This window comes from Glycine max, chromosome 17 (assembly GCF_000004515.6).
Source record: "Glycine max cultivar Williams 82 chromosome 17, Glycine_max_v4.0, whole genome shotgun sequence".
NCBI lineage: Eukaryota > Viridiplantae > Streptophyta > Magnoliopsida > Fabales > Fabaceae > Glycine > Glycine max.
This window is the reverse complement of record NC_038253.2, coordinates 39,279,232-39,295,724: the sequence shown is the minus strand read 5'-3', so window position 1 is coordinate 39,295,724 and position 16,493 is coordinate 39,279,232. Positions and strand designations below refer to the sequence as shown.

General features: G+C 35.3%; 2 protein-coding genes across 4 annotated transcripts; both read right to left on the bottom strand.

The window, feature by feature from the left end:
* Nucleotides 1-252: 252 nt before the first annotated feature.
* On the bottom strand, nucleotides 253-4,128 carry LOC100527318 (acyl-CoA-binding domain-containing protein 3). Its single transcript, XM_003550263.5, has 5 exons — nucleotides 3,030-4,128; nucleotides 1,568-1,673; nucleotides 1,386-1,486; nucleotides 1,196-1,262; nucleotides 253-579 (listed from the first exon to the last, which is right to left on the bottom strand). The coding sequence occupies exons 1-5, from the start codon at nucleotides 3,968-3,970 to the stop codon at nucleotides 568-570; spliced, it is 1,227 nt and encodes a 408-aa protein (XP_003550311.1). The 5' UTR covers nucleotides 3,971-4,128; the 3' UTR covers nucleotides 253-567.
* A 2,292-nt stretch (nucleotides 4,129-6,420) lies between these two features.
* On the bottom strand, nucleotides 6,421-16,256 carry LOC100783067 (transcription initiation factor TFIID subunit 4b). 3 transcript variants are annotated; one of them, XM_006601207.4, is made up of 15 exons: nucleotides 16,113-16,256; nucleotides 15,524-15,595; nucleotides 15,308-15,413; nucleotides 12,644-13,185; nucleotides 12,373-12,474; nucleotides 11,056-11,982; nucleotides 8,810-8,928; nucleotides 8,616-8,703; nucleotides 8,366-8,501; nucleotides 8,189-8,244; nucleotides 8,058-8,114; nucleotides 7,834-7,974; nucleotides 7,642-7,707; nucleotides 7,302-7,566; nucleotides 6,421-6,805 (listed from the first exon to the last, which is right to left on the bottom strand). In XM_006601207.4, exons 2-15 carry the CDS (start codon nucleotides 15,560-15,562, stop codon nucleotides 6,639-6,641), a joined length of 2,811 nt encoding a protein of 936 aa, XP_006601270.3. In that variant the 5' UTR covers nucleotides 15,563-15,595; nucleotides 16,113-16,256; the 3' UTR covers nucleotides 6,421-6,638. The 3 variants fall into 3 exon arrangements, with proteins under 3 accessions (XP_006601270.3, XP_014625363.1, XP_006601269.1); XM_014769877.3 differs by having other exon boundaries at nucleotides 15,524-15,689; nucleotides 16,113-16,254; XM_006601206.4 differs by having other exon boundaries at nucleotides 15,956-16,241.
* Nucleotides 16,257-16,493: the final 237 nt, after the last annotated feature.

Genomic DNA, 16,493 nt, shown 5'->3' with positions numbered 1-16,493 from the left:
ATAAAATACGGGAAGAATACACACGAGGAATTTCACCACAACCTTTTCTTTATTTACTAGCAGACTTCAATACCACATATATATATATATATATAACCAGGACAGTAGAATGAAAAATCAAAAGATAGTAAACTTAACAATAGTTTGGGTAATCAGATTTCACGTTACTAAGAAATTAATAAATACTTAAATGGGTATCTTAGACAGTTGGTCAAATTGAGATATTGCACTAGATAGCATAACAACATCTACTACTGAAATGCCACAGGATGACATGATATTGATAAATTAGTTTTTAACAACCAGAAGTACGTAATCTTCGGCTGCGCATATGATCCTATACACATTTATTTATGTACAAAAAATATATTAACAACTTGATCGTATTGAAGAACAATAGAACACATCTGATCAACAAATAATTTAAGGAACAGAGGATAAAACAAACAGCCCAAGAATCTCTCGTACTTCGAAACAAACTTATATATACTTGGAATCAGTCTTCTTTTTGACGAAATAAATGCAGGAGAATGTTCCCTTGCGCGGAATATTAGCAGAGAGATGCCATCATTTGTTAACCTGAAAAGTTTCCATGCTAAGCTAACTAATGTCTATGCAATCTACTCACGAATTTCAATTTCTGAATTAATTCTAACAATGACAGAGATAGGAAGAGTAGATGGTAATATGGCATGGAAAATTTTGGAGCAACATCAAGCATTTTCATCCCTAAAGGAGTCCGTTTACAAGTTTCATATGATCAAATTTTGTTGGGTGACATCTTAAAAAAAAAGAAGAGGATACTAAAATTATTTATTGATTCTTTAACCAATGCTTAAAGGGTATTTTTGAGCAAAAACCAAGATAAAAAGGACAGAAAATCAGACTGTTAGCCAAGGAAAAACAAAAAAAATCATTCTAGATGTCAGGTAGAGGCCTAATAATGATACAGTAAGAGCAGGGAAGCGACACAAGTAAAACATACAATGAAATCCACATTTGCAAGATGAACAATAGTCTCCAACTGTTCATGTTTTCTTAAGTTTTCCTTCAACAATTTTGTGTGATTATTTGCTATGTAGCTCCTCATTTTAGTGCAAAGTGTCTAGAGATTAGGATTTGGTCACTAGATTCAATATTATCTAAGCTATGATTGTTCGTCAATGAATAAGTCTGAATAATATTAAAATCTTACATTGTTCTCCAAATCTGTCTCTGTAAGTGGGCTACGGTCCTTGGAATCAGACTCTTGTTCAAGCTCCCTGAATGAGAGATGTAACCATCATAAAATCAGATATACCAAAATCAAACTACACAAAATTTGATCTAATAATATTGGTCAAATGAATAACAATAACAAGTATAAAAAATGGACTATCAACTACCTTTCAGTTATGATCATTTGTTGATGAGACAAAGTTGTGCTCAAATCAGAAGCATCGGACCCAGAAACTTCAGGCCTTGTGGTTTCATGTTCACTCATTCCCTGCAAAAGAGTTTGCTTCAATTCCATTGCCATGTCAGTTAAGATATTAAAACACAATATGCATCAACAGCAAAAACTCACAGCAGAAGTATCTTTGATCCATCCGGGAAATTTATCCGAAAGAAGGCTGATATACTGCTCCATTGCAACCTCTGGATTCATGTTCCCCAGCTTTTGCCAAGCATTCCTTGCACAACGGAAGCAGTACTGTCGATCACTCATACAAAGCAGCTCTCAACCCTGTTATTTTAACTAGCAATCAAGCTATGCCGTGTAACTTGGACAACACGGCCGCATGGGTTGTTTACATTGTTTTATCAAGTTAGAGGGTTGGTTTGACACATTTTTCCTTTTCCTATTGGATAATAATCCCTGCATCTTTTAGGCTATTTTTAAATTGACGGAAGAAGATGAAATAGAGGGAAATGGAATATAATGATACTATATTTCATTATTTGAATTGATAAAATTTAGATGAAATATATATTGAAAACTATGGATTCTATTCCATCTTATTTCATTATTTACCTTCATTTTTTCTTATCCTCAATTTGGGAGGAATAAGATGGAATGGAAATTTCCATAATAACAATATCCAAACAAATGGAATTTAAGTTTTAATTCATTATATTCCATTCTAGTCTATTCCATTTCAATCTATTCTATCTCCTCTCTTTCCATCAATTCAAGTATTAGCATGACTATGACAGTCTTATCATTCATTTTAATGATTGGTTTCATATCTGTCCAATTTTCATGTATATATATATGTCTTGACGGAATACCCAACCAAATGCATGAGAATTACTAGGTAACTACATTCGCTGACAACATCGCCGCCTAAGGGTATGTTTATTTACACGTTGAAACCAATTTCCACTCTTTCCGATGAAGGAAACGCATAAATAACAAAGTTGTGTCTTTTGCGTTTTATGCCTTGGGATGATGCAAAGTCCGTTACAAAAGTTTAAACAAACATGCACTAAGTGCAATGGTGGAATTATGTAGACAGAACCGGGTTTTGTTTCTTATCAATTTGGGGGAGTGATTGAAGCCTATCCTCTACCCATCTTAAATAACGTTGTAGTAGAGATTAAAAGAACACTTCAATTAATAAAAAAAGAGACAATTCTACACCCAAACAGGTAATTTCTCAGCATTGGAAAGAATTAGTCTTCTCTTGCCATCAATTCAGAAATATCTCGGTGCGTTATAAAAGTGGATATAAAAATACACACGCACGCACATGCCCACTTCTTTCCAATATAAAAGTGAATTCTATAGATAATCACGGCAAGTCAAAAAATTGTATCACTATCCAACAATTCCCTGTATGTCACGTTATTTTAAAAATCTTGAGAGGATAAAAATTCAAATCCTGTTATCCTGATAAATATTAATAATTGCTTCAAAGCAAAACCAAGCAAGCAGAGTAAGAAACAAGGCAATGCAAGTTAGGCAATTCAAAAAACAATGCATGGCATAACATAACAAGAAGCATTAATTGATACCAAAGGGAGTTACGTAAGTTGAAAATAGATACCACTTGGCACGTGCGGCGAGCTTGAGAGCCATTGGTTGAGGTTCACGGCAAAGCCCTTCCGTCGCAACCTTGTAAAGCCCATACAACTCCATTCTCAAATTGCTTCCTACACCCCCCAATCGATTTTCCTCGCCACTAACAAATTCCGTAGCCGCCATAAATTCTTTCTCCAATTCACTCCTTTCAATCCCTTCCCAATCATCATCATAATCATCTTCATTCTCTTTTCCGTCGCTATCTACAACAGAAGGTTCCACGTTGATTTCTTCAACACTTTCCACGATCCTCTTCTCCGCCGAATCATCCAATTCTTGTGTTCCTTCATTGCCCTCAGCTATTTCCTCTGTAACGACAATGTCTGTGTCTGATTTCACCGGTGACTCCACAACAACGTGGGAATCGAATTCGACCGTAGCTTCTTCTTTCTTGTCTTCTGTTCCTACACAGGTGTCAGCTTGAATCGGACTAATAAAACCAACCGTGCCCTCGGTCTTAACGAGCTGAACCAGTTCCGGTTCGACCATAGCTTCTTCTACCTTGCGTTCAGTCTCCACACACATGGCAGATTGAACCGGACTAACAAAACCGATCGTGCTCTCGCTTTGAGCGGGAGGAACCGGTTCGACCTTAACCTTGCTTTGAGCGGGGTTAACGGTGAACCGTTTCCCACGAGGACGAACCGATTTGACGGCAGCCTTTTTTTCTATCCCGTGTTTGGCTCCTACTGCACACGTGGCAATTTCCTCCTGAACCGGACTAATGAGACCGACCTTGGTCTTGGCTCGAGAAACCGGATGATCCGGTTCGAGGTGGACGACGTGACGTTTTGGTGCGGCGTGAGTGTCGTTCATGGCCTCGACGAGCTTTAAGACGATGAAGGTAAGAAGAAGCGCCAGGGACGCCGTGACAAAAAAATCATCCACCACCATTAGAAGCTCCATCACACACTTTCTCCTCTAAATATTAATCACAAAACGCCCAACAGTTTTGGTGAGTAAGGGTTTAAGTAAAAGGATTAGGATCGAGATTAATTAGAGAATTTAGGAAGTAAATGATAAGAAGGAAGGGATAATTTGTGCAAGAGAGCCAAGCATATTCTGCGGTTATTTTAACTTTATGCTTATACAACAACAATATCTATTTTTTAATTATTTAATATTTTAACTTTTTGGGTTTGGAAAGGGTGGAGTGGGTCCCGTTGTTGCGGAGTCACCGACGTGTGTTACAGAAAAGCGTAAAAGGGCGTATATGTGACCACGTCGATTATGCTCACTCATCATCATTATCCAACTCCAACACCCCACATGTTTTGCCTTTAATCTTATTCATCACATGTTTTGCCTTTAATCTTAGCACATGTTTCATTCATTTTACTCCATTCTTGTCAAAATCAAAAACTTGTTTTTCATTTCAGTTAAACTTCTTATTTTTAATATTTTTAAGGCTTAAATGATATAAGATAAATGATAATGTGTCCAAAGGAACTAATGTGATGTTTATTTCACGAATAATTTCTTTTTGAAATATAATATGAAAATATTATTTTTGGATGTTATTAAAAAATATTTTGATTAACTATTAAAATTTGATAGGAATTATTTTTATATTCTAATGAATGATTAAAACATATGTTTAGTTGAATTATTATTTTTAGAAATATATTATAATTATTAAAAAATTCTTATTACAAAAACTCTCATTACATCCATTGTTTCCTCTCTCATGTGTTTCAAGATTTTGATAATTGAAAGAGAAACAAGAATTGTCTATTAAAAAAAGAGAATCGGAGGAAAAGAAAAAATTATCATAAAATATAAAAATGAAAATCACATTGTGGGGACATTAATTGGATATGAATGAAATTTATTGGAAAAAATTTAAACACATATTATGAAGGAATAATGAGAGAGTAAATGGGTAATGGTTAGTAAGAAAATATACATGATTATTTATTCATAAAAAGTTATTTGTGTCCCATGGGAATAATTTTTTCCCCTTTCTCGGTTAGGACTAAATATTGGTCGAATATGAGATTATGTCTTTTATCAAAAATAAAATATACTTAAGATTAATTTTTTTATGACTTCATAACAAGCCTGGGATAAAATTTTAACTAAATAGTCCATGAAACAAATGTCTCCTATGAGTAAATTTTTTATTGGGAATTGTAACCCGCTTTCCTATAATTTACACATTAAAATTTTTCTCATTTTAATTCTTTAACCGGTGAAGTATTTTTTATTTTAGTCTTTTAATTTTTTTTAACCCTTTAATTTTTTTTTGTAATGCCTACTGTTAATTAATCACGTTAAATGATGCTTGACAATTTATTAACTTATCTATTAAGAATTTAAGAAGATAATTATGTATAATTCTTTTTATAAACTATTTTTAAATCTCATCTATTCTGACACAAGACAATCAAAATCTCCCTATTGTATAGATATACACCAAAAAATTATTTAAGCATATTTTTAATTATAAAATAAGTTAATTCCATCACTGTTATGCAAACATTGCATTCTCCAACACAAAACAACATAAAAAGAAAAACGATGAAATTTAAAATGTTAGTTATTATTAACATTTTCATAACTGTTTATCAATCAATACGGTAGCTTATTGTATTGCTAGATACCACATGTAATCTCAATTTTAAAACACTCGGCCTAATTTGCCGCTAAATGAAAGAGCTAATGCTAAAATTTGAACTGTACCATAGTTTACATGGATATAGTTCATTAAACAAATCCTCAATCCTCCTCCCTTTGATCATACTTTTCAAATCTTATTACTAAGCTCAAAACAACAAAGCAACCACCCTATCCACAAAACAAGAGCTTGGACAATTTACCAATTGACTTTTCAAATTTTGAGATTGAAATAGCATTTTGAATTACCCTCGAGTTAGCTCGATTAAGCTGCAGGACATAAATTGCGAGTATACAACTTCGATTTTCCACAATTTATTCTGTCCCTTTCCCTTTCCTATTCTCTTATTCCCTCACCTCCCTCTTGCAAGTCGAACCTCTCATTGGACCAAAACACACACACACACACACACATGGCATTTTGAATGTTTAAAAAGTTATGTCGCTGTATGTAAAAGCGCTCCATGCATGGATGTTGGAACTTTAAACCCAGCTAAAGAATAATGCTACTTTCGATGGCTTGCACTAACAAATGTATCGATATACAGCTACAACTCTGGCTCAATATTAGTTTAATAGCAAATTTAAACAACAATGGCGCAAGGTGTTAGGGGTGCTGTTGTGTTAGTAGCACCACTGTAGCTAAAAGCCTGCCCAGTGAGAGGTTTCTGTTTAATTGCACTAATTTCCAATTTTACCAAGTGACTATACAAAAGAATACACACAATGGAACCAAAAACTAGGCAAACGTCTCACAGGCCGATCATAAATAAAGGAGAAAAATCAAATTCAACAGGTAAATTATCCCGGTTATGTGAAGTGGAAGTCAAAACAGCCGATTCCTTCTTGAGGAAACCTTTCAATTTCTGTCAGTCAGCAAGCATAAGAGAATAACTTAATAAGCTCAGCGACAAAATTAAAAAACCAAGATCCCCCCTAGGTACTTTGCTTAACTTTGTTAAACTGGGGCATCAGAATGAATTCTCTCGTACAAGCGATGAATGAGTGGAGATTTAGACATGTGGGGTTCCCTCTCCAGGACTGCAATCACATCCTTTACAGAGATGCTTCGAGCTACTCTAGTTTGAGATGCCATGGCATGACTCCTCCCAAGTTTTCTAGCCACTGTTGGAAGAATCAAAAGAGCAAAACAGCAATGAAATGATGCACAAACAAATAAAAAAAAAAGCACCAATTTACTTGATTCAAACCAATAACCAACATAGCATCTCTGCAACATAACGTTACTTGAAGCCATTTTGTGGGCAACATTAATCATTTAGTAACAACAGGACAATGGCAAGGTCGGGGAATCATTCAGTTCAAAGAAGTGGAAACTGGAAAGAGTAGGATACTGTACAATCTCTAGATATTTATCAAAACATTTTCAACTAAGTCTAGAATATCAGGCAAAACATATGCACTAGTTTTTTCATTCTATATGAATGAGCTTTCTGACAATGACAGAGTCCACTTCCTTCTATTCTATCTTAATTTGTTTTATCCACATATATTAAGAAACAGCATTTGGATCGTGAATAACTAAAATTGATTTCTATCTTGCAATTGAATAATTTTACAATGGAAATAACAGGAAAAAAAAAGCTTAAAGAAAACTCACCTGAACTTGCTATAAAAGTAGATGAACCTTTTTTCTCCCCTTCCTGATTATCCTTTGTACTTCTTCCAGATGTTGATAAAGATTTGCGGTTCACATCTTTAGCTGGTTGAGAACCAGATGACACATCCACCCCCCCTTCACGTTTCTGCTTGGCTTGCTCAGCCATAAGTTGCCATTTTGACATCATGTCATCTCCCCCATAAGCAGCACGAGCAGCAACATTTGCAGCATTTGTCCTCATCTTCTCATCCTCTTCCTTGTTCACCTGCAGCATATTATAAATCACAGAATGAATTTCAAATGTTGACAAAGGTGAAGTATAAGAATGAGATATAAATACCTTTGTTGATTTACCACGGCCGTCGTCCTTCTCCTTGTCACCATCAACTCCAGTATTGCTGTCAACCTATAAATGATAGGCACACAAGTTACAAATGAAAATAAACAAAAAAGACATGCATGGATGGGAAATGTGCATGAACAAGGTTTTCATGTAGTCAGTAACTCAAAAATTCCAATATTTGGAACTCACATTATGTAGTTTCCTAATCTTCTCTGCTTCTGCCTGTTTTATATCCCACTCTTTCCTTACTTTCCTATTTATTGTCATGATTTGCTGCCGAACATCTGAAGTGACAACAGTCCGATGTCTTGTTTTCTCAAAATCAACCCTCTAGTAGAAAAATTCTTGTAAGTAGAAAATTTTATACAATTATGAAAGACTATTTGTGGGAGCAGCTACAAAAATCAATTGACCTGTTTTGATATTCTAATCAGGTTACTTATCAGCCCACGCATCCTTTCCTCCACACACTGAACATTTACTCTGTCATAAGATTACATGTAAACCAACTGCAATGAAAAGTGAAAAATTGCTTGAATCTTACCAGTGACAAGCATTTCTCCACATCATTGCTCATACCCTTCAAGCCACACTTGGCCACTGGCAGAGTAACAACATAAAGCAGCCATAAGGTTTTGTATGCCTAGCACATATCTAGATCAGCTCAAAAGGAAAGAACTAAAACAGATGGAAAAAGGTATGACACAAATAGGACACTGACTGATGTCAATTAATTTTTTTTGCAATGGAGCTTTCTGCAAGATCAGCCTTTCCTCTTCTTCTTGCACAGCCTTTCGAGAAGCTTCTGACACTCGACTATCCTCTTTGGGCCCTGAAAATAACTGCTCTTCCTCTTCCTGTAAAAAGAAAGAAATATTACAAAATGACTCCCAGATTTTGAGGTAGAGGAGTAAACATTCCCTACTTATTGAAACTATATGACTTAGTTGAACATTGGCATAGTATCATACCCTGAGGTCAACTCCACTAACAGCAGTGACATCATTAAGTTGTTCAATGCTTTGTTCTACAGATCCCCCAGAAGTTTTTTGTTTTTTACTGTAGGATAAAGGAACATTATGTATATATTGAAATGAGTTAGAGATTAAGAAATTAACCAATAAAATAAGTTATTCATGATCCAGTAGAGTAAGACGTGACTCACTTTGCAGGAGGAGGTGAGGAACCAAGTGCTTCATGTGGTTTCTTTTGGGCAGCAGCAGGCTTTTTAAGAGATGTCCTTGCACCAATTCCAGAAGCATTTGATGGGATCTGAGTGCTTAACTGATCAATTTCAGAAGTGGGGCAAAGGAAATTAGGCATCAACAAATTTGAAGATATATTTATAAACATGGGGCATGCTCAGTGCAAATAATATTTTGGTATTTAAAAAAAATGCATTGAAAAAGCAAGATGAGTTAGTATTTACCAGTAGTAGATTCTATTAAAAAACTAAAGTTGGAGCCCAAGGACATGAAATAAAAAAACAAGCACAACATATATATCCTTGTCATTCTCCATTGCATTTTGCAATACATTTGTGATGCACCTCATAAATTTGCATAAGAAAACTGGTGAATCAGAGGTTTCTTACACAACCATATATGTTGAGGTGAGCAATTTTGCATACAATAGGTTAAAGAGTCAAATCTCAATGCTAAAAAAAATTGGAAATCAAGATTGATGATGGGCCTAATAGGGCAAATTAAAGCAATCAAGGAATAAAATAAACCTAGCCACTAACATGCAGCTTGTTATTCAACTCAGATTTGGTTCAATAATTTGAGCTCACGAGCAAATGAATTTAGCATGGGCTAAAATATATGGCTTGTTTAAAATATGAGCTAAACATAAGCCACTTAGTGCTCAACTTATTCGCTCATGAACTGACATAACATGCACATCTTCAGAACATACACATTTATCACATAAATTATTTGTCATGATCCCTACTATCCCAAAAGCTTAAGTTGTTAGGTAAAAATATGTGAATGGTTTTATATCTAACATGCCCCCTCTTGTAAGGGCTTCCATGCTTGAAACGTTAATGATGCTCAAACACACCATAAATTGTTCTAAAATTTAACTTTTTATTTAAAACATTATGGACACCAAGGATCAAACTAATGATCACTTGATCATACAGGATTTGATAACATGTCATGAATCATCTATTCCAAAATAAATCACTGGGAGAAAGTACATAAATCATTTTCTGAGTATATAATAGCTTTTGATCCATTGAGTGAGTTTTATGCAATCTGGAACTCCTTATTTGGGTCATTAAATGTTGAGAGTACACTTGGCTTAACCCAATTGAGCTCATTGTGTGGACTCAAGTAGCTCATGACTCTAACTTGAGCCAAGCATGAGCCTGGAAAAGGCTCACAGAACAAGTGAACTGAGAACTAGGATAAAAATGTATGAGCAGTGCATGAGATTGCCTTAGTTCAGTTTGAAATATTTACTCATGTTCAATCTTATGCTCACAGACAGTGGAGCTTCCAAAAATATCAATTTTTAGTCCTGTGTTCCAAATAAGGAAAATGGCAAGAACATAAACCTAAGACCAAATAAACACCATCACCTATAGATGGAAAATTATAAAAACACCCCTGGGATGGAACTAATGAAATTAACTAAGTTCCTAACAAATCTCAAAAATTAAGATCTGGTAATGATCAAAAAGAATATAAATCAGCCCCACGATTATAGTTAATTAAAACAGAGAAAACAAAAGCTAGGACAAAATTTTATCTTTGAAGTTGGCTTGCTTGGCACTGGTACATCCTGTGGCAAACTGTCAATATATATATATATATATATATATATATATATATATATATTGCATTATCTGTGAGCTAGATACAAGTAAAATACAGAATAAAGATGATTTTGAACAGGGTTTTTATTTTATATTCATTAATTGTGGTTTACAAATTGGGGATTTTTAGTTTTCCCAGTTAACTCAAAACTTAATTACAAAAGGGCTTTCAGAACTATTAGTGAAAAAGATTATTTGTTAAAAAACAATTTAACAAAAAATGAAATTTCCTGAAAACATATCTCTGAGAGAACTAATGTTTCATATATACAATCAGCATAAAATAGTACTAAAGGATGCATTATGCCCGTGAGAATAAAAAACATATTTGAGCACTATATATGCTTACAAAAAACTTAATTACAAAAGGGTTTTCAGAACTGTTAGTGAAAAAGATTCTTTGCTACAAACAATTTAACAAAAATGAAATTTCCTGATAACATATTTGAGAGAACTAATGTTTTCATATATACATTCAACATAACATCATACTAAAGGATGCATTATGCCGATGAGACCAAAGACACATTTGGGCACTACTTGACCTGCAAATTAGACAAGATCATATACAATGGCCTCAAACTTACCGAGACACCTGGGCCTAGTTGGGTCATTACAGAAGGGGAAGAAGAACTTTGTGGCAGCAAGCCAGTAGATGTAGGAGGCTTGCTTGGGGGTGCTGGAAGACCTCTTGAAAATTCATCCTTTACAGTTCCTTGACTAGCACCACCCTGTTCAAGCTGAGCAGAATTAACAGAAGAATACCCATGCAATTTAGACAAATTATGCCTATTTTGCTGCTCAGTAGACAAGTCACTAGGTTCCTTTTTGACATAAGAAACAGATGACAATAAGCCCAGATTTTGTTCTTTGTTTGTTGATGGTTGCCAAGCATTTTTAGTTTGTTGAGACACTGTATTGTTTACAGCAGGAGACACAGATCCACCTGGCAGTCTCTTGGGATCATTGAAAGAATTCTGCTGTTCAAGTTTTGACATACCAATTACATTCAAACCATGTGTTGACCCACCTAAGTGATGATTTGAACCAATACTTTGATACGAAATTTGACTCATATGTGAATCATGCGATTGTGATTTGATAGATGAAGTGGAACTACTGGTTGTCCCAGAAAAAGGGTTATAGTTACCACCACTATTTCCATATGCTGATGGGAAATGTAGATGTTGTTGCTGCTGCTTATTAAGCCCTTGTATGTGAACTGATGTTCTTTCTGTTTCTTGAGCAATTTTGTTGGAACTGGAAGATGTCAATTGGCTTGGTTGCAATCCTTGAGATTCTATTTTAACATCTAGTTCCTGAGATTTTCTAGCATTGCTCTCCATAGTTTGGCCAGCTGAAGAACCCATGCGAGATTGGTCAACGGCAGCATTCATACTTCTCTGATGCATCTCTGCTAAAGCATGGGGATCATTCAATTGGCTTGCACCTGAACCAACAGTTGGCATCCTCATAGGGTGCTGCTGCCCAGCAGATGCTTGATTGGGCCTTGTCTATAATAGTATGAAAACATGAATCTTAGCATGACAGTGACATCAATACCACTCCGGTTTCAAATATAAGCAAAAAAATGCATTGGGTGTTGGTTTTTAATATAAGCAAATCTCAACTAATTTTACTTCATTTAACGAGACCATCTCCAAAAAAAAACGCTTCATTTAATAGGGGTCTTGATTCCAATGATTCCTTATTCTTGATATCAAATTCTAATGAAGGACACTTTAGGAAAATAACTGATTTTTTTAATTGAGATTGGTGCAATGTTGTTAACCAACTTTCTTAGTTAGTGTGAAACAGTTTTTTTTGCTTATATTTAAATCTGGAGGGAGTATTTAAGTGGACCAATAAAAACCATCCACAACACAAAACATGTCTCTTACTACCTGTGGTTGCACTTGCACCTTTGCTAATGCTAATCTAAGCATCTGATCCCCTACGATACCTTTCATGAGCCGCACAAAACTGTCTTTCGGTATTTCCTCTTTCTAGAACAAAAAACAATACAATAATGAAACACAAAATTAGTAGCATACTAGCATGGGATATTTGTTTATAAGCTGGTCTCCTAGACTATCATCACAAAGACTAAAACTTAACACAGAAAGAGAGAGGGGGGCAAAGGACCAGATAGCAAGATTGGATTGGAAAACCCACCTTCAATTTAGCAAATAAAGTTTGAAGTTGCATGGCTCTGTCTTTGGCAAGTTGAGGAAGCAAGATGGGTAGCAACATGCCAAATGGTACTTGCTTACTAGTACTACGATTTCCTTGACTACTTGGCTGCTCAGAGACTGTAGCCTGTTGATTACTCATCTGCTGCAACTTTGCATACTGAGATTCACTGCTGGGGTTATGATTCTTTACTACCTCATTATTAAGGACTGGATCTTTTCCAGAATTCTGAATTCCAATAGCTTGAGAATTGTGGAGGGAAACTTGTAAAGCTGGTGCTTGGTGACATTCATCTTGAGATTGTTTCTGTGATAAATGAGGATTATTTATGTCCTGAGAAGCAACATGATGTAGTTGTTCCGCAAGAGATCCACGTTGCTTCAGCTCCACCCCAGATGAAGGTTGATCTTGCTGTTGTGCAGTTTTAGATTCTTGCTTTTGACAGTCAGTTTGGCTGTCATGGTTAGAAGTAGGCCACTGTGATAAAGATTGACTTGATGTATTATTGCTTCCTTGAGACAACACTGCAGCAATTATAGATTCGTAGAGAATGAACACTTGTCACTTGATAAATCACAAAGCAAATATTAAAAATCACATGACCCAACACTCAATTAAATTTAGAACCAAAACTAATATTTTCCTATTAAGGTTCAACTCCCACAAAGCTTGTTCTTTCAAGGGCTTCAGAGAAGAATTACTACTTCTTAGTCAATTATTTGGGGGAACAAAACCAGAAAGCGAAATGCAGCTTTGTTTCAGAATCATAGTGCTACAGTTATTATCCAGAAGCAAATGATGGTAGTAGTTGCAACTTGCAAGAAACAAAGAGGGAACTATTATTTATATTGCAACGGTCACACAATCAGCTCCTGAGGGGTTGGTTGGTCTGTGACTTATTATTGTTTGATCCAGGAGGTGCTAATGCCAACTCCAATAGCAAAGTAAGTTCCAAGGAATGGGACTCCTAGACACCATACTTCTAGCAATGGGATCCAGGGGAGTTCTTTCAGAAGCTACCAAGCAATCACTCAAACCTCCAATGCCAACTCTAATAACAAAGAATTCAAAGGAATGAGACTCCCAGTCACCATACTCCAAGCAATGGGATCCAGGGTAGCTCTTTCAGCAACTACAGGGCAACCACTGGAACCTCCACCTTGACAAGCTGATTCTTATTTTGTTTTGGGGGCAGGGGATGAGTGGTGGGGAGGTTATTGTTAGGCATTCTTATGCTAGACCACACGAGAAACATGAATAAGGGAAGAATAGGGATTTATTTAAGCTATTACAAACACATGACATGCCTACAAGGGAACACACATGGAACTGGGAAGCAATGAGGTGAAGTTAGATGGTGTGTGGGATAAAAGGGAATAGAGGAAAATGTGATTGGTGGGCTATTTTTCAGTGCAAATTTGGAGGTTTCAGGCCTTTCAAATAACCTGTGATATCTTTCCTTTTTCTGTTATGTAGAATTCTAGAGACCCATCTCTACATAAGGAGTTAGCCTCCATATTTTCATAAAGAAATTCGATATCCTATCACTGTGATTGGGGAACTATCCAATTAGTTGCAGTCCAGCACTTGGTCTTCTATCAATAGGTAGAGCCTCAGATCTAGAGAACCATCAATAACCGGTAATAGGGAATATAGGCTCCGGACAATGAGGACCATAAAAGAAAAGCACAGAGTGCATATTTGGGCTGCAACAACCTTACTTATGATGTAAGGAAGATGAAACACAAGGGAGGATATGGGAAGAAAAGGGGTATTAGATTAAGGTATTGGTAGGGAGGGCTGGAGGGGATAGCCAAGTAGGCACCTCAACTAGCTTACAGCTCTATTTTTCTTTTCCTGTTTGAGAGAGATCTATGTTCCAGATTCACCCTGTTTACGAGGTCATTCAGTTTCAGTAACAGAGTGAATTTTAGTTCTGATTATCAGCTCTATCAACAATGCTGGCAAGAAAATTAGCAGTCCACAAAAGCAACAAAAATCTAACCACACATATACTTTGCTGAAGTAAGGGCATAATGATAATTTGATATTGAAGTAGAAATACATTCAGTCCATATACTCCCTCCAATCTCAATTATAAGGAAAACAAACTGATTCACACTAATTAAGAAAGTCAGTTAACCACACTTAATTTCACCAATCTCAATTAAAAACTTTTTTTTCTCAACTTACCTTTCATTGGAACTTGGTATTCGGAATAAAAAAGAGTTATTGGCACTAAACCTCAATTAAATGAAGGACATTTTAGAAATAGTAGCATTAAATAAGATAAAGTTAGTTGAAATTTTCTTATATTTGAGACCAAGGAAAATGTGTTTTTTTCTTATATTTGAGATCGGAGGGAGTATTAAATAGTAAAACATCTCTTGGACCTTCGTAACTAGTCCTGGCCAAATTCCATCCAAAGAACACACAAAGGATAAATGGAGATATCAACTTGAGGCAGAGTTAATTAACATTCATCAACAACCAAAATTCTTCAGTGTTCAAACATAAAGGTTTTTTATATCATTTACATGGACTTTGAATAGAAAAATAAAAAATAACAACAACGAAATCAAATATTACAAGAATGAGAGAGAGATTAAGGTTGAAGAGCAAATAATGAATAAAATCGAGACATACCTGCATCTGAGCCAGAAAATTGTGAAGTAGACACATCTCCTCCTATATCTCTATTTAGGGCAGCCTGGAAGGCTTCCACATCCACCCCTGAATGCATTGCTTCATCCTGTGAATAATCAAACACAGTGGAAGGATAAGCAAAACCCCAATTCAGTAAGATAAGATCAAAGTTTTTCTCCTTTTTAAAAAAAATAATGAAAGAAGAACGGAGTAAACCTCGTCATCTTCTAGAAGCTTCATGATAGACGGGTCCATAGCAACTTCACCGCACTCGTTATCTCTGTTGCTCTATTTAACCAAAAAATGAGATCAGAATTTTTCTTCACACCATATCAGTCTATAAGCATTCTGACCACATGTTCTACTTCTACAGTTCTACTACCTAAACATATACAATCACATAATAGAATTCAATTAATTTCACTGTAAAAGGGGGGATTCCATGGTGACATGTTAGTTAGTGTGGTGAATAGGGTTATTCACGAGCTAGCAAGCATGCTCCAAATTCTAAACATCTAACTTTAATTCATCAAACACATGGGGTGCGAGTACGAGACCTAGCAATTATTGGTTTGCAAAAGGCCCAATGATATACAAACACAGAGAGAGAGAGAGAGAGAGAGAGAGAGAGAGAGAGAGAGATCACACCCGAGAAAGAACAACGATGCTATTGAGTTTCATGGTTATGAACTTATGATATTGACTACCCATTCCAAAGTTACGCGCTAAAATCATACTAATTTCTAAATTACAGAGAAAATTGAGAAGAAATGTGAATGGAATAGGTTGAGTAATTGCAACTGACCCAACCAAGAGAGAGCAAAAGGAACCAAGAAAATAATTGTCCTACTGAACTGAACACGATTCGCGAACAAGGGATGATCAAGACTCGAAGGATTTTGCATTTGTAGTTTCGCTTTTGCTCAGGACAAATCCCTTTATTTACAGGGAGTGTCAATTTTACCATAATAACAAAAAATCACTTTTTTATAAGGAACATCAGAAATCACTTTTCAAATATATATTTTTTTATCTTTAAAATTCAAATAAGATGTTTTTATTTAAATTTAAGAAAATAATTTTAAAATAAGAATTTTATTAAAAACATATACCATTTGTTTCTTAAAATAAGTAAAAAAATATTTTTTTTAAAAAATAACTTAGACAAACGTACTAAAACATAAAA